The 23,231-nt window shown below is 47.2% G+C and overlaps 1 protein-coding gene across 3 annotated transcripts in view; it reads right to left on the reverse strand.

The window, feature by feature from the left end:
- NCF1 (neutrophil cytosolic factor 1) overlaps window positions 1-23,231 on the reverse strand; it is a 38,583-nt gene that overhangs the window by 6,890 nt on the left and 8,462 nt on the right. For 2 of the 3 annotated variants that reach the window (XM_073315832.1, XM_073315831.1), the window contains 8 exons: window positions 21,005-21,103; window positions 15,090-15,170; window positions 13,652-13,727; window positions 8,665-8,830; window positions 7,640-7,695; window positions 6,301-6,423; window positions 4,304-4,411; window positions 3,114-3,231 (listed from right to left, as the gene is read on the reverse strand). In XM_073315832.1, coding sequence (XP_073171933.1) covers window positions 3,114-3,231; window positions 4,304-4,411; window positions 6,301-6,423; window positions 7,640-7,695; window positions 8,665-8,830; window positions 13,652-13,727; window positions 15,090-15,164 — 722 coding nt within the window. In that variant the 5' untranslated portion in view covers window positions 15,165-15,170; window positions 21,005-21,103. Of the gene's footprint in view, window positions 1-3,113; window positions 3,232-4,303; window positions 4,412-6,300; window positions 6,424-7,639; window positions 7,696-8,664; window positions 8,831-13,651; window positions 13,728-15,089; window positions 15,171-16,533; window positions 16,770-21,004; window positions 21,104-23,231 lie in introns of those variants that run through there. The other variant, XM_073315830.1, reaches the window with a different exon arrangement.

The raw sequence follows: 23,231 nt of genomic DNA on the forward strand, positions 1-23,231 counted from the left end.
ATGAGGCCATAGCTGCCCAAATGGTCACTTTGGCTGCTGTGGGATCCCCAGTGTCTCTGTTATTGGGGCAGGAAGAATACATTGTTATTACCCTGATTATGGGAACTGTGCTTGGAACTGTACTTGGCCTTTTGTTATGATGGAGAGACTCACCATCAACTAAGTAGCTCTCGCTAGGCAAGGGTCATGGGTTTTAAAACTCTGTGAATTGAGAGAGGCTGGGGACAAGTATTAATACTTGGTGGCATGGGCCCCTTGGTGAGGGCCTTACATGCTAATTGCACTTCCTCCTCTCCACTGTGGAATATCAGAGCTAATTTTGATTCCATTAGGAGCCTAGTTACAGGCTGCTGAGCTCACCTTGGGCTAATGGGGCACCAGCACTGAGGCTCCCCTGCTACAAGCTGAATTCACCAAAGAGCTGAACTGACTAAGAGCTGAAATCACTGAGCATTGTGTTAAGTAGTGGGGGAGCCTGAAGATATATTGTGGAGCAGTTTGCGGGATGACTGGGGTGCCTTGTGGATAGGCTGGTGGAGCAGTTTGTGGGACAGTGGGAGCTGCTGGTGGGACGCGGAGCTGAGCGAAGGAGTTCGTGGGGCGGCTGGCAGAGCAGAGCGGAGGCCTATGGAGCTGTGGGGCGGTCAGCTTCAGATCATGTAAGGTGCCTTTTACCCCCATCCCATCTCCACCCAGGTTGGGAGGTAAAGCTCCGCAGATAAACTTTCGAACTCTGGGGTGCCCTGACCAGGGACAGAGACTTTTGGGTCATTGGGACTTCGGGTGATTTGGGGTTGCTGGACTCAAGAACCAAAGGGAAAAGGGCATGCCCCAATTTGCCTGGGGTGGGGTTGTTTTTTTGCTCATGGGTTGTGTTATGAATCCTGTTGGTGGTGTTTCCCCAACATAATGCCACATTGTTTCTCTCTGTTATTAAAAGGCTTTTTGCTACACTCAGACTATGTGCTTGCGAGAGGGGAAGTATTGCCTCTTGGAGGCGCCCAGCGGGGGTGGTATATATTTGTCCCAGGTCACTGGGTGGGGGCTCGAGCCGGTTTGCATTGTGTTATTGGAATGGAACCCCTAGATACTGAACCCGGCCCTTGTTGCTGCCAACTCTGACAGGCAGAAGGGTTACACTTGTAAGGGAGTTGCACTAAGTCCTTAAATAAAACAGACGCTTTAAGACACCATGAGCAATGTTTTAAGCAGTAACAATTAAGGTGCAAAGCATTGCCTGAGGCTTAAAGACCACCAGGGAGTCGCTGATGCTCTATGGGACAACGCAGCTGATTAACAATAGCAGAAAATGCCCAGCACCAGGATTGCTATAGCAAACCAACAGCTTCCCCCCCACCACCACCACCCATTACCCCCATGGACAGTTACAATACTTGGCACTTCTATCACACTTTACATCCTCATTGTTTGTAACCATTAACTAATGAATTATCTTCACAACGTGCCTGTGATGTGGCTTTTACCCTTCCCATTTTACAAGTGAGGAACCAGGGCAGAGCAGTTAGGTGACTTGCCCTAGGTCATAGAAGTAGTGGGTATTAGGAGCCCGCATTAGAATGCCAGCATTCCTGGTTCACAGGTCTCTGATCAGAGCACACAGGACATCTCTCTGGATTGGGTGATACAGTTTCAAAAAGCACGTAGTGGGTGCTTTCAATGCCCTAAACGTTAGCCAATTAGCTGGCTAGAATCCATCTCAATGTACCATTAATTCTATGGCATACAATAGAGCATTACACACACACACACTTTGTTAGAAGAGCATCACTAAGGTTGCAAAGCCATGCACACAAATGTTAGGAATTGCCAGAATTAGGATGGCCTATGCAGCCTTAATTTTGACTCCCAAATGCAATATAATATACAATACAGTTGATAATTAGGTGCTGACATCCTATTTTTCCCCACAGTCCCCTGCCTCATTCAGTGCACAGATGGACGGTGCTCACTGAATGAGCAGCTATTCAGTATTGTGTAGTTCAAATGTGTGGTGCTAGGCCTTGTTTACTGCACACGATTCAAACCTGGCTCTGAAGACAGAATTACTAATTTCCCTGTAAACTTTTCTCCCTACTGGCTCCTAGTCCCAACCTCCCTCCCTGGTCTCCTTGTCCAGTCTCCCCTCCCCACACTGTCAAGCCAGGTTCAGTTCTCCCCCAAACTCTGTCTCTTTGCCAGATCTTATTCTCCACCTCCCACATAGTCCCATTCTCCTTGCCCAGCAGGTCCCTGTCTCCCTCAGCTCCTCACCAGCCATCAGCCCCAGTTGTGATTTGCACCCTCTGAGAAGCTAGATGTTCATGTTTCTTCAACCCCACCCCCTCGGCCCTTTTCCCCCTGGGCAGCTTCCTTCTCCATGCAACTTGGCGCCAGCCGCAGGGTTACTGAAAATACTTGAGAAAGAGCCTCCCTGCTTTCCATTCCTATGCCTTGCCCCAGCATGACCCACAGCAGAGCTGCAGTTTCAGGGGAAGTCCTGCTCAAATGAGGCTGGAATAGGCTCACTGTAAACAGAATCTTCAGGGCTTCTAGCTGTGCGATAGCAAGTCTCCACTGAGCAAGTGCCACCTGCTAGTTTTGAAAGGCTTATAACTTGGCCCAGTTTGTCACGGGGATGGCAAAAAGGCACATCCCTGACACAAAGGCGACACACGTTTCAAGGTCCTGCTCCAAAGCATGGGGGCACTAAAGCTTTTAAAGGAAAAGGTCTCCCAAACAGTTTAATACGGAGGGGTGGGGAATCAATGTATTTTTCCCCAGCCTCATTCTTGGGAACAGCTCAATGTCTGGGCTGAAATTCCATCCTTCCGCCCCCCAAAAACCTATCTGAGGCAGACACCTAGCATGGCAAATTTCAGCCCAAATGATTAAAGTTTGGCAAAATTATAAACAACTGAAAACAGGGTCTTATAATGGGAAGTGTTAGCCGACCTTAATAATGGGTGATGCTACCAGCCTCATCTGTAACAACCACCCTATAATTCATGTCGGTAATTAGATTGAATGGCCAGGTTCTCTCTCTATCCCTCCCCCAGAGTGGCCCAAAGAACCAAATCCGATTTATCCTGACATGTGATTTGGATTTTTCTTACCTGACAACCCACCAGCCATCAAGTAGCTTATGGATAACCTCTATGGTGTCTCCTTCTTTCAGTGTCAGCTCATCATCCTCAGCAGCTGTGTAGCCTTTTCTGACAACATAGAGCTCCCCTGAGCACAAAATAATAGAAACAAAGGCTTAAAGGATGCATTAGGTGTTAATATCCAAGAAAAAGCTCTTCAGTGATCCAGACCACAGCTCTGGAATGACAGAGACAACACGCAAACAATGTATCCCATTTTAAACAAGACCCAGGATGCTTTGGGACTCTAAGCTGCATAGTTTGGATCCAGATCTGGACTTCCCCAAAGTTTGGGGAGGTTCAAGTGCTGGGGTTGGATTTGGGCCCCTCTCTAGTTTTGAGCCAATATGGCAAGACCTCCAACTTAGTTAGAAGCAGTCAACAAAAGCAGGGAGAGTCATTTAGCAATGCTGAATAGTAGTCCAGTAATTGAGCTTCCAAGGACACAATGAGGAACAAGGAAGTGCAATGCTGGTTCAAGCCGTTACAATCTTTCAAAAACCACCAAAATATGACATTAGTGCAAAGAAGCATGAGCCTACGATAACTTACCTTCTGTTGTGTGAGATATGCCTTATGGATGTGAACACTGAAGGTTAATAAAAAAAACCTGTTACATCTTTCACTAGAAAAAAGCCTTTCCAAGGGTCTTGATTCCAGACAAGGACTTGGGGGGATCCTGCCTGTATTAGCCAGTCAGTCTGGGAACTACAGAGCACCAAATCCACAACATCTCTGACCCTCTCCGGCCTCCCTCTTTCTTGAGGCTCCATACCACACCTTGCTTATGTACTAACTCGTTAATGAAATATACGTGCAACTGTCTCATAGTAGCCACCAGCAAAAATACAAAAGAGACCCTGCAACAATTCCTAGAAGTTGAACTATCATCTATAGTGTGGAGTCTCAGGTTACTGGGAGCTCCTGAGGTCAGTAGTGAGGAACCTAAACTATAAGCGTCATTGATCATGGTGCCACTGCGTGGGAATTCACACTGCACTGGCTATGCTCCTGAAGTCCAGCCCTAGCACATACTGGCTCACTGTACATTCTGAGATGGATCATCTTAGTGCAGTTTCTTCTAGGATTACTCCAGAAGCCTGGTCAGGAACATGGAGATGTCCAGCGTGGATCGATTGGTGGGGGTTTGGGTTTTTTACCTGCATAGTTTGGATCCTGCTCTTCAGATTCATCAGGACCTTCCATAGGCTCCAGGTAAGCGGCTGGGACCCACCCACGTTTATTCTTTACCTGACAGAACCACCAGCCTGTAACAAAGCCAGCACAGCAGACTTTACCATTCACTGTAATGCCTTGTACTCAACAGGCTGCATCTCCAAAACCTGTACAAATAAAATCTCAGCGCAGGCCTGTGAGTGAGGGTGGGAGTCATTAACCACATCGGAGAGAGAGGGGAAAGAGAGAAACAGAGAGGTTAAGGGACTTCCTTGAGGTCATACACAGTCACTAGCAGGGCGGAGAAGAGAATTCAGGCCTCCTGGCCCTGTTCTTTAACTGTGGGACAACTAAACCGCAGAACCATGGGACAACCTATCTTGATATTCATCTTCAGGGGTTACTGTTGTGCCTCTCCTACCAATGAAGCATCAGCAGTATAAATGGAACTGTCCATGGCTTCCAAGCCTATAAAATTTGATAAGATTCCCTAAGGCCCTGTCTACATTTGGAAGTTTACCAAAGTAGCTGTTCCAGAATATTCTAGAAAACATTGAAGGCAACCTAACAAAACCCAAACTCTGGATCTTTTAATTGACTACTGGACTGGTCATTAAGGAGCCTCTGTGTGGAAAGCCATAGGATGCAAAGGAGTGGAAGGGGGACAGGGAAGAGCTGTTGTAAGGATCATCGGGGTAAAGAGGCTACTGTGTACGTAAAAATAAGTCATGCATCTGCCTCTGAACACTTCACAGTGACTTGACTGTGCAGGAAGGGAAGCCCTCAGTGTTTCCCTGAGTAGCTCCTGTATGTCATGGTTTAGAAGTGGTTCTTTGTGTCAATTACCATGACAACAGGAAAGGGGAAGACCACTTTTGTTTTGTAACCATATGGACCGTAAATTTAGGAGGTTATTTCCTTGCTGGGCACCAATCCCACGAGTCATGAGGGAAGCTCAAAGGGCTTTCTAGGATTGCATCACAGCCTCACTAAGAGATGTCCCCTACCATGTGACTCCCCATTTTCCTCATTCAGGGCAGGATTGTGATCATAGAGTGCTTGCTGTCTTTACATAATTGTGTGTATATATATATATATATATATATATATATAAATATAAATATAAATGCTCTCAGCTTCCATACTTAGGGCACGGAATTTCTTAAAACACATTTTGATATACAGATGCTCACTTAATTACTCCCTTATTATTATCTCTTTGTCCTGCTGTAGCACCCAGGAGCCCCAGCCTGGGACAAGAGCCCTCCTGTGCTCAGTGTTTGTACAAACACAGAACAAAAAGATGGCCCCTGCCTCAAAGAGCTTCCCGTCCACACATCGAGTACATTGCGGGTCTAAAGCACCGTGCAAGCTTTCACTAGCTCAGCCACCCCTCAGGAGGGAGGCAGGGGCTCTGATTTACAGATGCACTGGGAGGAATTCCTCCCTGCACTGTGGCTATGTTGCCATGGTTGCACCTGTATAGAGTGGCTGGAACAATTCATACAGTGGGGGAGCCGAGAGCCGTTGAACCACACTGTAAACCCTGGATATGATGGAAAGCACTTCAAGCACCCCTAGTTCCATCACCTATGCACAGTGGCCACAAAACAGCCAGAAGGCTTTCCTGGGGGGGTACCTCCAGCAGAGAGGTGGGTGCAGAGATTCCCCCATCCCAGCTATCCCTGCTGCCCTAACAGCCCAAAGCAATTGGAAAGGCATGTTGCCTCCCCACTTGGCCTCTGCTGGGGGCTCAGCACTGGCGCCCACAAAACGGTCACAGAATGAGTCAGTGGCAGAATCAGGAAGGGAACCCAAGTGTGCTTAGCGCTCAGGCCTGTTCCCAACCCATTAGGCCTCGCTACTTCTGTGAAAGCGGCTCTGCAGACCTAGAGATAGGCCCAAAACAAAATCCCTGTCTCTACAATGGGCTGAAACAACAAGCTGGATCTGAGCAGCCCTCCACAGCAATGGGCTTTACCACTTTCACTCTTCTCCACAACGTCCACCATGTCCCCAGTTTTCAGAGCCATCTCGGAGCCGGAGTTCTTCTCATAGTCTGCAATCGTTCGGTAAGTCTGCAGGATGATGGGGCCAGTAATGTCTGCAAGAGAAAAGCGGGGACAGAATTTCAGGAGCTCCTGTCATCGTTTTCCATCCAGCACAGTTCTGTTGATCGCCCGGGGAGAAGTCAGGGAAACTCCAAAGAACCTCAGTGGAAAGTCCAAAAGTTTCTCAATTCCTAAGGGGTCGCAGTTCTGGTGTTCTCACTGCCCTCGGCGGCAATGCTCTTGGAGTTCCTCTAGCAAGGATCAAGAAAAACAGCAGCAAGAACGATAACTGCACTAGGAAGACAGCCACTGCTGCTTAAGGACCCCAAATGATTGTATTCACAGCACAGTGAGCAAGCAGTAGCATTTAGCATGTTGCGTAAGTGTCCCAGAAAAGGTTTGCCCATCACAGGTTGCCATCACTCATGGCATTTGCAGAAGGGATGGGCAGCCCCACGAGCCGAGCAAGCCCCTGGCTGAAGATTTGAAACCTTACAAGTAAAGGAGAATGGATTTGACTTTCAAGGAGACCTCGCCTACCCATTCCAGTCATGCACGGGAAGCGTCTAGACTGAACATGTATTATGTACAAAAGGAGAGAGGGCAACATATCAATGCTCTGTAGGGTGCCCCAAGCTTGAAGAGAGGAACTTGGTTTCTGTTGAGTTCTATCAAGAAATAATGCGACTGCGGCATAAGGCGCCAGTCCTGCAAACAATTTAAGCACGTGTTTCAATATATCCTTACTGGGCATGTGTGCTTTGCTGGATCAGGGTCGACTGTGCGGCCGGAATGCAACCTCCAATACAATGCATTCGCCCATGTATGGTGAGAGCATGGCCTGGAGGCCCCATTGACTCCTTCCGGGTGCATGAGTCTGGCACTTAGTGCCACAGTGGGGTCTGTATTGGACCCGCTTTGGGGCTGCCATTCCCCTAGGCTGGCATGGAACCCTCCATTCACCACTCCAGGAGCAGTTTCTCAATTCACTACACCCACCCTACAAGCCGCTTCCTCAGAGATGGCCGTGCTGCTCTGTATGCAGCTGGCACCTCCTGCCCCATGGCTGAGGATATCTGCCTTGCAGCAGGGCCAGCCCTACTGTACCAAGGGGCAAGGAAGCTGGTGCCCTGTGCTGAACACTGTCCCACCCTGGAGATTATTCTCCCTCTGTAGATATTTTCCCACAGTGCTGATGGAACCATGTGCTCACTGTGGCTAGAACGGTTGCTTATGAGCATCAGAATAAAAACCACAACTACTTCTTACCTGCGACATTTTTCTTGGAGTCCTTTGGCACTAAATATGTCTCTGGTTTCTTGATGCTAGATAAACAAGAATGAAGTCAGTTTAATGCCAGTGGATGCTGACCCTTTGTTTTCTCCCTGGTCCTATTAGCAACAGGGTTCCCTTCCCTCCAAACAAAGAGCATAAGAACAGCCATACTGTATCAGACCCATAGTCCATCTAGCCCAGTACCCAGTCTCAGACAGTGGCCAATACCAGAGCATCAGGGGAGTGTACAGAACAGGGCAATTTGGAAAGATCCATCCGTTTTCCCCTCCTGGCTTCTGGCAGTCAGAGGTTTAGGGTCGCCCCGAGCATGGGGTTACATCCCTGACCATCTTGGCCATCATCCCTGCACCTCCAGATCCAGTGTAGATGTACCCTTAGAAGACAGGGAAGGCCATTAGAGGGCTCACCAACTATTTAAAGAGATAGTACCCAATTCCTATGCAATACAACAATGAAAATAACCTCCTCTTTGGGCAGAGGCCAGGACTGAAATACTTCAGTCCGATAGTCACTCAATCTTTCTGAAAATTTGACCTGAAAACAGGAGTTTAGAATGGAAATGCGCAGGCAACCTTAACTATAGCTGTTATTAGTGCTCTGGCTATGTAATATATTATATCATATCATATTATTTATATGTTCTAGGATGTTAGTCTCCTATTATATTAATATAAGGAATCCGATCATGTTAATCAGAACATCAGCAATTGAGTGGATGAGAATTCTTCCCATTCTCACTTGGGTAAAGACAAACATAAGGAAGTTGCATAGAAATGTGTATGTTACAAATTTAACATCAAGTTGAGTTAGATTCATAGATTATAAAGCCAGAAGGGACTATTGTGATCATCTAGTCTGATCCACTGCCTAACACAGGCTGCAGAATTTCCCTGCATTAATTCCTGTTTCAACTAGAGCGGATCTCATAGAAAAATACCTAGACTGGATTTTTAAGTGGTTAAGATGCCCTGAGTTCTTGTGGAAGTGGCCATACTCACTGGCTGTCTGTGGGTGGGTTCAAGTCGTCAGGCCTGACTTTGAAGAAGTTCAGAACATGGGAGCATCGGGAAATCTTGTGTGGCAGATTCAGTAAGGTGTAGCAGTATTCAGTCAGCGTGCCTTGCCTGTTCTGTGTAGATCGCTGGCCATCAAACCATTTGGGTGCTAGAAAAGAGCAAAACCAGGGAGACTTATTTTTTGTGTCCAGCGCTTTTGGGAGAGCTGCCTCGGTAGAGGTAGAGGTCACCTTGATGCCGAATATCAACCTGAAAAAAGAGCTGAGGAGAACCCAAAAAGTTCTAATCTACAGTGACTGTTAGTCAGATGGCTTCTTGCTCCCTCCTAAGGTAACGGAGTTTGGGAGCATCTCAAAGCATCCTTAGACGCTACAGGGAACATTTTTGAAAGCAGTGGCTACTGCTGACACCAAATGGGTGCCATCCGTGCAGCTACATCCCAAGGGTGCTTTGGAAGAACATGTCCTTGGCAAACATGTTGAAAGGCCCATTGTCAATACGGAGCTAAGTTTTAAAGAAGTTCTGCTGCCGAAACACAGAGTTCCTCCTTTTGTCAAGCCGGCAGCAGAAGCCCAGCGGCAGCCAGTTGCACACCCTGGATCTAAGCAAAAGCTTTGCAGTGAAGACAGACAGAGCAGCTTTGTGGAGAGAGTGCTAATCTGAGCAGATTACTTCCAGCCCCCACGAGGGAACGGGCTGACGAAGAGCGCTGTACAGACCACAAGAGGAAGACCCCATGTTAGCGCTGTGGAGCTCTAATGTAATCCCCACAGCCCATCACCGGGGTAAGCCCACCTCAATTTAGATTAGCCTTTGTTCTAAATGGTCCTGATTCATTTATATGAGGCGGAGAGATCCCCTCTCTCTTCAATTATCGCAGCGCAGGCTGAAGCTTTATAAACACAGTCCTGGAGAAGGAAAAATATTGACCACCGCCTCTGAGCCACATCGTTATATCAACCTTACCTCCACCCCCTGTAGGCAGTGCTAGGTGGAGGCGGAGTAACCACGCCCAGGGGAGAAGCTCTCCCATCAGTGTAGGAGCATCTTCCTTTAAGCACTCCAGTGGCGCAGCTGCATCAGTGCCGACGCAGCGTTTTAAGCGGTGACCTACCCTAAGTAACGTGCCTAACGTCACCCGGGAAGAATGCGGCCGAACAGAGACGTGACCCTGGGTCTCCCCAACCCCAGTCGAGTGCCCTAACCACTGGCCCATAACACTTCTGAATTCCGAACAACTTCCCTATGCAGCAGGACCGTGCTATTACCACCGTTTGGCAGGCAGAGATCTGAGACACAGAGAGGCTACGGGGAGGTCCAGCCTTAGAACACTACAGCAATGCAGCTGCAGTGTTAGACACACCTACGCTGACGGAAGGGGCTCTCCTGTCAGCATCGGTAATCCACCTCCCTGAGAGGCGGTCGCCTGATCAACGTAAGAATTCTTCCGTCCATCTTGCACTGTTTTCACCCAAGGTTAGTATAGTTACATAGAATCATAGAATCTCAGGGTTGGAAGGGACCTCAGGAGGTCATCTAGTCCAACCCCCTGCTCAAAGCAGGACCAATCTCCAATTTTTGCCCCAGATCCCTAAATGGCCCCCTCAAGGATTGAACTCACAACCCTGGGTTTAGCAGGCCAATGCTCAAACCACTAAGCTATCCCTCCCCCCATCTTGCGGGGGTGTGGATTTTTCACACCCACAAGAGACCTACCAATACCAATGTAAGCTCCCAGTGTAGACCAGGCCTGGGTAACTCTAAGTTCACACTGGAAGTCTGTAGCAGAGCAGGGGACTGAACCCGGGTGTTCCAAGTCCCAGGTAGTGCTCTAAGTAGGGTCATCCTTCGTCTCGCTTCCACGCACCGTTGAATTGCCATGTGTCGCTAGCAGCAGTGATCATGCCTCAGACTTAGCGATGGGAGATGCCCTGTTAAGAGGAGCCCTACACCTATTGAACAGAAGCCTACAGCTCTCGGATTTAATAATCCAATTTAATCAATTGGAGGGGGAAAAAACCTCCTCAAACCAGAAGATGACCAGGAGTGGACAGGTCAGGCTGAACTATAATTCGTTGTTACATAATTATGTTGCTTACAGACTGTTCACACAGGATGGGGGAAAGGTGGGGCTTGCGGGGAGAGAAAGAGATAGGAGCATGTGCATTAATTCTTTAACTCTGCAGTAGGAAGACAGGCAGCAGGGAGGCTGGGCTAAGTTCTTGGCAGAAGCTAGCAAGAGAATAAACGAACTGTGGAGATAATACAAGGAAATTAATCTTCCTGAAATTTTGACTCACCTCACCCAGCATGTTTGCGTTAGGTAATGAAATGATCAGTACATTGTCTTGAGCGCTCTGAAGAATACAGGTGCATGCATAAGTTACAATCCAGTGCAACCACTAACTTCACCCATTAAGAAGGGAAATTCTTTCAGTTCCTCAAATCATTATTACTATGTGCTCTTTCTGGAGCACACCCATGTGCCTTTAGGCAAATCAGCACTGTAAATATACTGGTGGTTACTGCGTTCAGGTGGCAGGCAGAGAAGAATGAATCTCAGCACTGTTACGGAGGGGTGCAGTTTGCATTTTGATTCATTCTTTCCAGGGAAATGAAGGTCTATCTTGATGTAGATCTTTTGAAGGTCACCTCAGTACCATGCTGTCAAATGTTATGGGAACCTGTAGTTTATTTGTGTAGGTGGAAGCCAAGAAAATTCCCTTCTAACCTGTAGGGTTCCCACCCATCAGCATGTATTTACTCCTAGCCAGAGACTGTATTTCCTTCCCGCACTCTATGGGCCACACGGCCAAAGAGCTTTGCTACCACATAGGCACCTAAATGGTCAGATTTTCAGATGTGCTCAGTACCTAGCCGCTCCCATCGTTCTCAGCTATACTAGTAACTTCATGCCTATCCTGGCACAGACAACACGGCAGGCTTCAAGCTCTCTGGGTCAGGCTTATATTCATTTGGTGTCTTGTGCAACATATGGCACATTAAAGACAGCACATTGCTGTGGCAATTGTAATTCTCCAGCGAGTCCTTTAAATCTTATAATGGAGAGTGGTTTCCTGCTGTTTATTCTGCACCTATACAGGCCATATGTAAGACAACAGGGCAGAGCTGCAGCCGTGGCTTCCCAACATACTATTAACTATTTCTTAATGAAGATTTTTGTCTGTTTCTTTAGTTTATTGAGAAAAGTGGAACAACGATTTTTTCCTGCTCGTGTTGCTCAGAAAGGTCTGAAGGGATTTCATTAATAATTTCAGCGACTCCTGTGTTTCACCAGTACTGCTATCAGTGTTACAAGCAGCTCTCCTGGCTATGCTGGTGGATCTTACAACTTCCTCAAATGTACAGATGTTGTTTCTGGGGCCTTTCAGCAAAACCAAGACACAGCCGCTACAGTCTGACCAGAGCAACAACTTTGCAACAGAGCCAAGAATTTTCATGCACCAGGACAGGAGGCAGACAAACATACCACTTCATCTTTCCCTTTACGATCACCACCTTTCACTGCTAAATCCAACTGACCCGATGTTGGGTGTTCCTCATATCTAAGGGATTTCTTCATTAAAAATAGAGCAACAAATGCTGACAGAGAAATATGACCCCACCCACCACAGCTATTACAGTAACTAATGTCAGCAAAGTGAAATCTTCTTTGAGAAACTACTCGTGTGTAAAATTCCTTATGAGGACAGGGGAAAGTACATTGGGGGCATTCCCCAACCAATGGCACTTAGTAGGTTTGCATTTACCCAAAGGTTACTCAGATCAGCGATAGGAACTAATGCCAAATCCAGCTCCCAGTAAAGTCCATGGGCAAATACCTCTTGATTTCTGTGTAAGCTTGATTGAGTTCTAAATCCTGCTCCACTTATTCACTCAGGTAATCCCAAGGAAGTATTATTAACGGCTATTTCTGTGCATGCATTGCCTCAGAAGCATTCATAAATTATTCCTCATAATCACTCTGAGGGAGATAGGTAGCATTATCCCCGTTTTACAGTGAAGGGGAAACTGAGGCACACAGAGAGGTGCAATGACTTGCTGAAAACTGGGAACGGAACCCAGATCTCCTGACTCCCACTGCCTTAACAAGTAACCATGAGAGCTGGAAAGCTTTCTGCCTGCCAAGGATGGTGCTTAGGCTGACATGAGTCTTTACAGCAGTCGCTCATCTCATCCCTAAATTGCAAGAGGGAGAAGTGGCTGGGACGGAAAATGAGTGTACATTAATGGGAAGCAGTTACACCACTTTCCCTGCATCTGCCAGAAGTGGATAGGCTATAGGCGGTTACTGATTTGTGATCTGAAACCATATGTGAAGTGACTGTTTTATTTACAGTAATTTCGTGTTTGTTTTAAACAGAAGCCTGTCAGTTCACCTAAAAGCACCTCCCGATTCTGCTAAAATGCCTCTAAAAGCACTGGGACACTTTGCAGCTGTATTGTGTTTTTCTAGAGTTGATCACCTACACTTCAGGAAATACACAACAAGCCACCTGCGGTGGGTGTTCATTTAGTCACATCTTCCTCCAGTGGAGAGTTCCAGTTACTACAACAGTCTGCTACTTACACCTAATGGAGTTACTGTATACTTTTAATGACAGGTTTCAAAGTAGCAGCCGTGTTGGTCTGTATCCGCAAAAAGAAAAGGAGTACTCGTGGCACCTTAGAGACTAACCAATTTATTTGAGCATAAGCTTTTGTGAGCTACATGCATCCGATGAAGTGAGCTGTAGCTCATGAAAGCTCATGCTCAAATAAATTGGTTAGTCTCCAAGGTGCCACTAGTACTCTTTCTTTGTGTGTATACTTTTAAAGGTCTCAGGTCCCATCCCCACTGAAGACCCTGGTGTCTGTGTGTATGCAGATATATTACAGAGGGGCTGCCGTCCCTTTTCATTCCAGCTTCCTGCTTTGAAGAGAGTGGCTGCTCTATACATCTACTTACCTGGTAAGTGAGGGATGATCCTGTTCTCAATGTTGATGTCCCCAGATTCAATGGGAAACATTTCCTTCAAGGATTTCTAACATGAGAAGAGAAACCAGTATTAGGCACACAGTCCAGTCAGCATATCCAGGCAAAATTCCATCCGATTCCTAGAGTGCTCATCCCTCAGGCTCAGATCGAGGACACCAGTAGAAGAGACTCAGGCCCTGGTTTTCCAAAGACCTCAACTTTGGCCTCTGACTGCACATCCAATGGGGAGCTCAATTTTGCAAGCCCATTTTATAGCACCTAGACAGCTAGCTTGCTGGTTGTGGTGACAAATCAGGTAGCTAGCTTTAAAAGGTCAGATCCTGAGAGTTGATGGCACTCAGCACCTTGCAGAATTGGGCACCCATTAAGGACATTAGGTAAAATTTTCAAAAGTGCCTAAGTGACTTAGGAGCCGGGTCCTATTTTCAGAAGTGACTTTTAGGCACTTAGGTGCCTCAGTCCCATTGCCTTTCATTGAGATTTTGGCTCCTAAGTCTCTTTTGAAAATGGGAAAGTTTTACCCTTTAACACTGAGTTCTTAATACAAATTGTAAATAAAGGCAAAGAAATAATCATCAAATAATAGTCTGCCTCCATCTGGGGACCGGAATACTTTCCAAACTGGAATAAAGCTTCACAACACTCATGAGGGAAGGATTGTTATCCAGGTGTTACAGATGGATAAACACCGTTCATGATTAAGTGAACCTGAAACCGTCAATAGACTGCAGCGGCAGGTGGCTCTTCTGGTGTGTGCCACTGGATACTGAGTTAGAGAAGCCACTCTCCCAGGAAGCCCTGGGACAGGACGTGTGTACCTTGTGGTAACAAGTTCTCCCGAGGGCAGTTTGTATCCAGCTTAACTTCTCACTTCACTGCAGTAAAACGTCACTAGAAAGAAAATCAGTTCCAGACTCCTCTGTCTGGTGAATGGCAAAGGCCCCCTTGGAAGGTTCTACGAAAAGGGACAAGTGCCTTCTTCCAAATCAGCCTAGCAAAGGCTGCTAATTAAGTGGCTAATGGGGTATCTAGGCCACTCAATTCCTGTCCCTCTCCTGGGGAAATCAGATCGCATATGATCTGAGGTCAGCTGGCCCAGACTGAATGCTACAAGTTTTATATTATGGTTCTGAAAACATAAGTGCAACTTCCATTGAAGTCACATGAACCTTCCCTCACCATGCATAAAAGGCGTAGGCATTCCCGTACCACAGTGATGAGCCTGTTATAAAGGTCTGGCTAGACAGAATACCGCCGCAAGCCTTCATAACCACACCAGCACAATCTGTATAGCACTCTCCAAAACGGACAGAATTTGGCCTTCGTTATTGCCTTTGAAGCTCCTCCAGCCCTCTGCCCCCGCAAGCCAGACTTAGCCTGAACCAATACCAACCGAGAGTTGACTTACATGAAATTCATATATCTCCGTAAATTTTCGATAGACTAGTTTTTCGGTTAGATCCTGCCATTTCACCAGGAACATGTAAACCTATTGAACAACAAACAGAGTTCAGATTCTGCAGTTTATCCTGTGGGACCCCAATTTTTACCGCCATGTAGAAACAATCACGGTCTGTGATCCATTTTCCAAGAGATGCCAGGTAGATATTCTTGTTTGCTGGAACGAACACCACACACATACCTAGCTACAATCTATTTCCAAATCTGTGTCAGTAACAATCCTCATTTTTCTCTATTCATAGAAAACTCAGCAAGCATATACAGTACAGTAGGTTCTAGCACAGGATGGTACAAAGGACTGATTTCCTATAAACATAGCCATTCAGCAAATATCACATAGGACTCTTCCCTCTCCCCCTCCCCCATTCACACTACCCATGGTGCCAGTCTAGACTACTGCTTGTCTGCTCCTCTCAAATACCCCTGTGCTTTCTTCCACACTGCCCCCACTAAGGGAATGCCCCCCCGCCCCAGAACTGATCCATGAGGCTAAAGTCCCATTCTCTTTCATCTCTCTTCCCAAGAAGACCATCTCCTGTGATGCTTAGAAGAAAATCAGCCACCTCTGTAGAGGCTCAGCTGTGGGGCAGTTGAGTAGAGGCAATATTTAACTACAAAAACCTAAAAAAAAAAAAAAAAAGTAAAACTGGTTGAAAACGCCTATTTTATTTCCATTAAAATTTTCAGTTTTTTTCCATGACAATAATTCAGAATGAACTGACAATTTTTTTCATTTTGGTTCAAATCTTTTTTATAAAAAAAATTGAAAATTTCATCAATGCAGAACTGTTTTCACAGAAAATTTTTATTACAGCAAAACTTTTTTCCCCACCCAAAAAAAAAAAATGTTGATTGAAAAATTTCATCTAGCTCTGTTGTATACAGAGAAAGATTAGGGATTGAAAAAGTTAGTCAGAGAATAGAAATGCAAGAGAGACTGGGGAGAAATGGAGAGCGGGGAGCCAGGAGAATTGCTTTTCCAACAGTGGCAAGTGATCAAAACCCCCCAGTGACACCCTCCATATTAAAGCTAGTGACAATTGTGAGCCAGGGCGTTCAGTTCCTATTTGCCCCAAAGTTCTTGGTTCTGAGCACCCCGCATTTTGGTTCAGCCTATTACAAAGACAGTAATCAGCCAAGCAGCTGAGATCTGGACCCAAAGTCTCCTGATGTTCTTGGGTGTTCAGGTCTGGAACAGACATTTCTAACTACAATCCAGACTGCTGTCTCAGCTCAGAAGAGCAGCAGCATTCCCCCAGAATTTTACTTTTAGAATTTCTCTTTCAAGGTATTATTTAAAATTGAAGGTAAAACGAAGCAGAGGGAAACTATACCTAAAGAAAAAAAACCCTTCAGTTTATTGCTCTGCAGTGCAATCTCCGAGTACTTACATAATGTTGGCTTGGAAAAAACCTTTTCTCGAAGCCAAGCAGCTCAATGTGTCTGATGTACGTATCTGCCATGGCTGAGGCTGGCCCCTTGTACTGAATGCTAGAATCTGGCTATTTAGCTGGTGGTAGGATGGAGCTGTTTGTCTGGACACTCACTGCTGCCCTCTCCTCCTTCTCTGCCTGTGCATCGGGTGACTTCTTGTATCCACCCTGAAAAGGGGAAGTTGCACTGACTATATCACCCTTAGTTGTTTCACCAATTGTTGGTTTTATTAGTGGGCTGTTTCCTGCTGTGAGTCTCAGGATCAGGAACTAAATAAATCCCTCTGGGTTCAGCTCTCTCCTTCTTTCTCATCGCCAAAAGTCTGCAGACGCCGTGGGGAGAAGGGTGGAGATGCTGTGAGAATCAGGATCCAGACACCTCAAGAGGAGAGTGAGGGGGCCTGAACCCCAAAGAATAAGCAAGTGAATGAACAGGCTGTCTACAATGTTATTGTGTAGCAAGAGATGTCAAGTAAGGTCTTTTGGGAAAGCATGCGATGGCCATTAGGAGATCTGTGTGCAGGTTGGGATCTGTGTGCAGGTGTACAGAACATTGCCACTGGAACCAAGATGCAATGCAGCATCACCGTGCAGGAGTTGTGGGGAGGGAGGGACGGACAAATCAGGCAGGGAGTGGTTGACGTGAAACTAACTCCAAGCACTGAGCATTGTATAATCCAGGGAAAGGCAATGGTGGAGCATGAAAGTTCATGGAAAGTCACTGACAAGGAAACCTGTCTTGGGAAACTAAGGAAGGAGGGAGCTTCCCCCACTCTGTGTAACCATGAATTACCATGGGCTGAGAGAAAGAAAACACCCGCTACCTCTGTTACAAGGGAAGGGTTTCTTTGAAGTGAAGGCTATCCACAAATATCTGAGGAGGGAGCTGCCTGCGAAACACTGGCTCCCCTCTAGGGCACAGGGCATGCTGGGAAACTGTTCCGAGGCAACAGGTAGCTTGTATTAGAAAAGGGAACTGAGCTAATACAGCAGTGTAAAGGCTGAGGTTGCATCTTTGTGTTTATTTTTTGTGTAACTTGGGTTTGCTTTTCCGCACTATTTCATCTCTGAATCGGTAACATTTCTATTACATAAACTTGTTGTTTATTTTTATCCTGTTGTGCAATCTTCAGCCCCATGGGGACTGATAAGTTGGGGCAGGTTTTACTCCCCCAGGGGTGATGAACCAGAAGGGAAAAGTCCAGGTGTCTGGTAGTTAAGAACTCAGGGAGACAGATCTGGGGGAGCTCAGGACCAAAAGGGCTACTGGGGACACCAGGCAGGTGGAAGCCAGGGTGAGACCCTTATGCTTATAGGCTGGCTACCGGGGTCAGAGTTCTGACCGTTAGCAGCATGACATTAAGGCACCCAAAGTTACGAAGGAGAACCCCTTAGTGGTCGGGGTGATCCCCAAAACATCCCAGGGGCATAGTCGTTACTGAAGTTACACTATCAGCAACCAGGCCAAACCCTTGTAGTAACAGACCCTAATGGATTCAAAGTGAGGGAACAAAGTCCAAGGTGTATTATTTTCTTTTGTTTATTTTGTGTTAAGGGAAACAGAACACGGAAAGGGGGAAGTGAGCGAGTTAGCGTGCTTGGACACCGTGGACAAAGAGCAGCATGGGAGCTTATGTTTGAAATATGGTCCTTCCCACGGGGGAAATCAGAGGATCAGGTGCTAAGTATTTTGAACGGGAGGAATAGAACGAGGGAGATGGACCAGAGCTGGGAAACCAGCCAGACCTTATTCCCTGCAGGGCTGGCCAGATGGCAGCTCTGCAGGGACGAGGTGGCATATGACCTCCAGATGGCAGAGCTCAGAATGCAAGAGGAGAAAGCTCTCTAGGGGGCAGAGGAGTGGGCCCACCAGTGATGAATGGAGGCGATGGAAGCAGAGGAGTGAGCATACCAGCAGCCGATGGAGGCACATAAAATGCAGGTAAGAGTGCTGGAGCAGCCGAAAGGTATTCCCCAGCCTGCAGGTAATCCCGACCCCCACCCCCAGCATTTACCTAGCTGGGACAGACTGTGTCCATCTTGCCAAGACTCAGCCTGTATAGATACTTAACTGCTTTTGTAAGAACATGCCAGGCCAGTGGCATGGTTAAGGACAAATAAAGGTCTCTACAGATCCCCAACATTTCAGTAAAGTTTTCCAGGTCTTCACTGGTTTGGGCCAGGAGGAAGCAATGAACTATGATAAATATAAGCAAGCTGTGCCACTAAGGTTTCAGATTACTCCTGAATCACACCGTGTAAAGTTTAGGGACCTAGAGAAGCAGGACAATATCCATCATGAGGAGTTTATGCATAAAATGTGGGATTATAGGGAATATCTGGGCAAAAAGTAAAGGGCCAGAAGGCGATTATGAGAAATTAGTTGATTTATTCGCCCAGGAACATTTCTTTAATGCTTGTTCAGATGAAATCAGAGCTGCCCTATGGGAAAAGCGTCCTGACATAGCGCGGACGGCTGCCGGTTTGTACTGGGGATTGAAAGAAACCCCCAAAGGGAAGGAGAGAGGCCCAGATTTGTTCACAGGAGGAAGCCAAGGCCAAATATACCCCAAACAGGTACCCTCCAAGTAACCCAGTTACAAACCTCTGGCCCAGGACATAGGCCCAAGGACATGCCTATACCGAGCATACGAGGAGATACTGCCTCAAGCTCAAGTCCCATCCTGCCAGGGTTAACACAGCTATGGTGAACTCAGGACGTAAGGAGGGTGTTAGTAGACTTTGTAAGGTCTGAACCTATGGAGGTGGACAAGATGTTCATTGAGGATGTACAGGCAGATGGCAGGGTATGCTATTCCTGGAGAGAGACGGCTGTGCAGATTGCACAGGTTAAAAGGGAGATGCTCAGAGAGCTTGACATGCTTCCCAGGGGAAAATGTCAGACTCCTCTTTATGGAAAGTTGGGAAGTCACAGCATCCTGAGCCTACGCAGAGTTGGAGTGGAAGGGGGCGACATATGCTCTGACCGTGGGAATTTGGGATGGTATCCCTGCAGACTCTTTGGCTGGAAATGATGACATATCAGTGCCATGGGAAATTGTGCATCCGAGAAGCCCTTTTGCCTGGCCCAGTGGAGGAAGAGACTGAGGGGACAGGGAAAGCCCCTTTGCTGGGCAGGGACATGTTCCCAGGGAGGGGGCACCAGCTCCTCTCACTGAAGCAGCCCTGCAAAGAGCTTTTGTTAACGGTCAGGACACAGACGCTTCCCTAGAGAGCATTAGGGAAGCAGTGCATAGCACCACCCCTGCAGAGGATAATAGGGAAGAGGGTAGGATATTTAGGGAAACCCCAGTGGGAAAGGAACAAGGGCCCCAGGGAGCCCTACGGACAACACCTATTGCCCCAAAAGCACAGGGCAGCGTTACTGTGGGTAGCTCAGGACTGCCATTCGCTGGCCATCCAGGAGTAGAGAGACATTGAAAGGCTTCAGAGGGATTTTTATTGGCCCACTATAATCCTGGACATAAAGGAATATTGTAAGTCCTGTGACTTGTGCCAAAAGTGGAAAAAGACGGGAAGTCTCTGCAAAGTTCGTTGCAACCATTGCTTCTAATTGGCGCAGCATTCCACAGGGTTCCCACGGCCATTATGGGTCCATCCCCTAAGCTGCCCAGAAATGGAAAAACATACAGTACATATGGGTAGTAGTTGACTTTGCTAGCAGGTCCCACGTATTCTCTGAGTCATGGAAAAGGTGCGGGGTAAGAATGATGGTCTGCCCCATGTCATCCAGAAACAAATGGGCTAGCTGGAAGATTTAATGGGACACTTCTATCCATGCTGACAATTTGTGTGGACAGGAAGGCAAAGGAACTGGGACGTGCTACTGCCTTAACTATTGTTTGCTTTCAGAAAAGTACCCCAAGAGTCAACAGGATTGTCCCCATTTGACCTCCTGTATGGATGGAAGCTCCAAGGTCCCCTAGACCTGGTCAGAGATTCACGGGAAGGTAACATTGAGAGCCAGTGACTGAATTTGTATTCAAATTCAGGGCAGAGCTAAAATCCATTATGGAGCTGGCACAGCATACCCTTGAAAAGAGCCAAACTGTACAAAAAGCGTGACATGGCAAAAGGCACGTGAAAGATCTTTTGATACGGGTGATCTGGTATTGGCGTTAGCCCCTGTAAAAAAGCATAAAATGCAGGACTCAGGGTCCTTTCGAGGTGGGAGAGAGACTACACGAACTCATGTACCAGGTACAGAAACCCTATGGCCAGGGCTTACCCCAAACAGTCCATAGGAACAGACTGAAAGTTTACCATAACAGAGCGGCTCTGGTAAACATGATATGCTGTGCAGATGAGGACCACAAAGTATCGCCTCTCCTAGACTTGATGTCTGAGAGTAAGGGGAGGACTTCAGATAGCATTAATTTAAGTGAAGGTGTAATGGGATCACACCTACCTCCCACGATCGTCCCCGGCTGGGTGCGTGGCTGCACCTCTCTCGGTTTCTGGTGACACCCGTCAGTGGTTTCAGTGACTCAGCCGAATCCCACACAGTCTGTAGGTAACACAAACAAAATGAACCCCTTCCAGGGTAGACAGTCCAACAGAGACCTATCGCAAGGCCTCTCTGTCTTTAAGCAGTCTCACAGTCTTTACCCAGTCCCGGCCCTGGTATCAAGCCATACCCAGCGCTGGTACCCAGCGCTCCCTCCCTGGAGACAATGGTTTTGCCCTCTCTGGGCCTTTATGGCCCCAGCTGTCCAGCTGGGCCACTAATAGTTCAGATCCTCTTCCAGGGGTGTGTCAAAGTCCAATATTCAGGCTGCTTCCCCAATGGCTAATGACGGGGAATCTGGGCCCACCCACTACTCCATGTTTCAGCCCAAGGACCCTATGAATAGCAGCCACCCACTGCATCCCTTTGATCACTCACGATGCTGCTACATTTCCCTGGGTCACTTCCCTGCAGCCCGTTCACCTTCATATATGCTTCACCCTTACCGAAGGGGCATACAGCAAGTCCCAACAGCCAGCCAGGAGCTCCATCTCACTCCCCTAGTCCCTGCCAGCAACTGCTCTGTTTGTGGTTCTGCAGTCCTTCAGCCTACCAGGAATGCCATGCACGCTCCTCCAGTTCAAGGCAGCAATGGACTCTGGTCTGCACTTCAGCTCCTTTTATACTAACCTGCAACCCTCTGATGGGCTAGCCCCTGCCCCTGCAGCCTCTCTAGGCCAGTTGGAGGACTCAACTCCTCTGCTCCTTTCTTGGACAGGGTGTGGTCAGACCCTGACGCCTCTAGCAGGGGACCTCTGAGCCTGCTACTCCCTGCCACAGAAGGGCTAACCCCAGTAGAAAAGAGAGGAGTCATGCTGTGTTACAAAGCCAAAAGCTGTCTTCTAACAAACCTGGTCTCACTCACCTCAGAGAGCATCACACTAACAACGAGGAGCCATGCCCAGTAACTAGGAGAGTTTACAGAATACAGACAGGGAGTCGGTATGGTTCTGTCAGAGACAGCGAGAAGTTCTGCTTCCAGGGTACCCCATAGCCTTAAAGGGCTCGAGGAAACCGGTCCCTGCATATGAAATGTCTTTAACACACTAACTGACCTTGTGTGACAAGCCTGTTGGTTAAGATGTAACGCCTCCAAGGTAAAGGATTTCAGAGGAGGCTGGCAGACCCAGATTCAGTTACACAGGTGTAAAACAGGCGTATCTCCACTGAAGTCACGCTGGATTTACATCTGTGTAAAAATCCAGATTAGAATCTGGCCCATCTTGTATAAGGGTTAATGTGCAGGGCCAAGAGCCCCTGTGGTAGGCACCAGGCAGACCCTTAGTGCGGTCCATTTATGGACAGAACTGAAGGGGGAAGGTCACTCAGTAAAATCAGTTATTACCAATTAGTCACCCATCAGTCTAAGGCGTGCCACACAGTGGTCTGGCCCCGTCTCATGGCACATCCCATCCCACACAGTCCCACTGACATTGATGCATATTTCTTTACAACAACATGTGAGCTATGCAACTAAGGAAAAGGGGTAAGAAATGCTCTTCAGAGTAAGAGGCAGGGCTAGAGTCCATGTCAAAAAGGAAATGAAAGAGGGATGGAAAGGGGCAATGAGTTTGATCAAGAAATAGGCCCAGTCTGCAAAATTCATTTCTGGGTCTAGATCTGGATGTCTGACACCCCCAAAGTGCATGTGGGGAGAGGGATGCTGGATCCACAAGGGCAGAAATTCTGGGTTCAGATTTTGAACCACTTCTCGAAGCTCAGGCATACTTAGATTGGAAGTTAAAGCCTATTCTCCAGTCTGAACACATGAATGGCTTTGGAAAATTATCTGATATTGAATCCAGCCACAGCTGAGATTTTTCATTTCCTCAAATGTCTGGGACTGACCCTGTGGGTCACACCATTTAAAGCACAGCTGAACCAGGGTCTGAAGAACTGACACAAATTGCTTGCCTTGAATGTTCATGATGATTACCTTCTCATGAAATTTAAGCTATTATTGGATGACGTATGGGGGTGTCGTCTAGACTCCTTTGTTCTCCAACCAAAGGGATGGTCCTTTTTATTTTAATCTGGGTTTAGCACCTAATGGTGAGTGGAAATGGAAAATGGAAAAGTGGAAAGAAGACAGAGCAAGAGAAGAGTGTGGATAGATGGTGAGAGGATG

Source organism: Lepidochelys kempii, chromosome 17, assembly GCF_965140265.1.
Source record: "Lepidochelys kempii isolate rLepKem1 chromosome 17, rLepKem1.hap2, whole genome shotgun sequence".
NCBI lineage: Eukaryota > Metazoa > Chordata > Testudines > Cheloniidae > Lepidochelys > Lepidochelys kempii.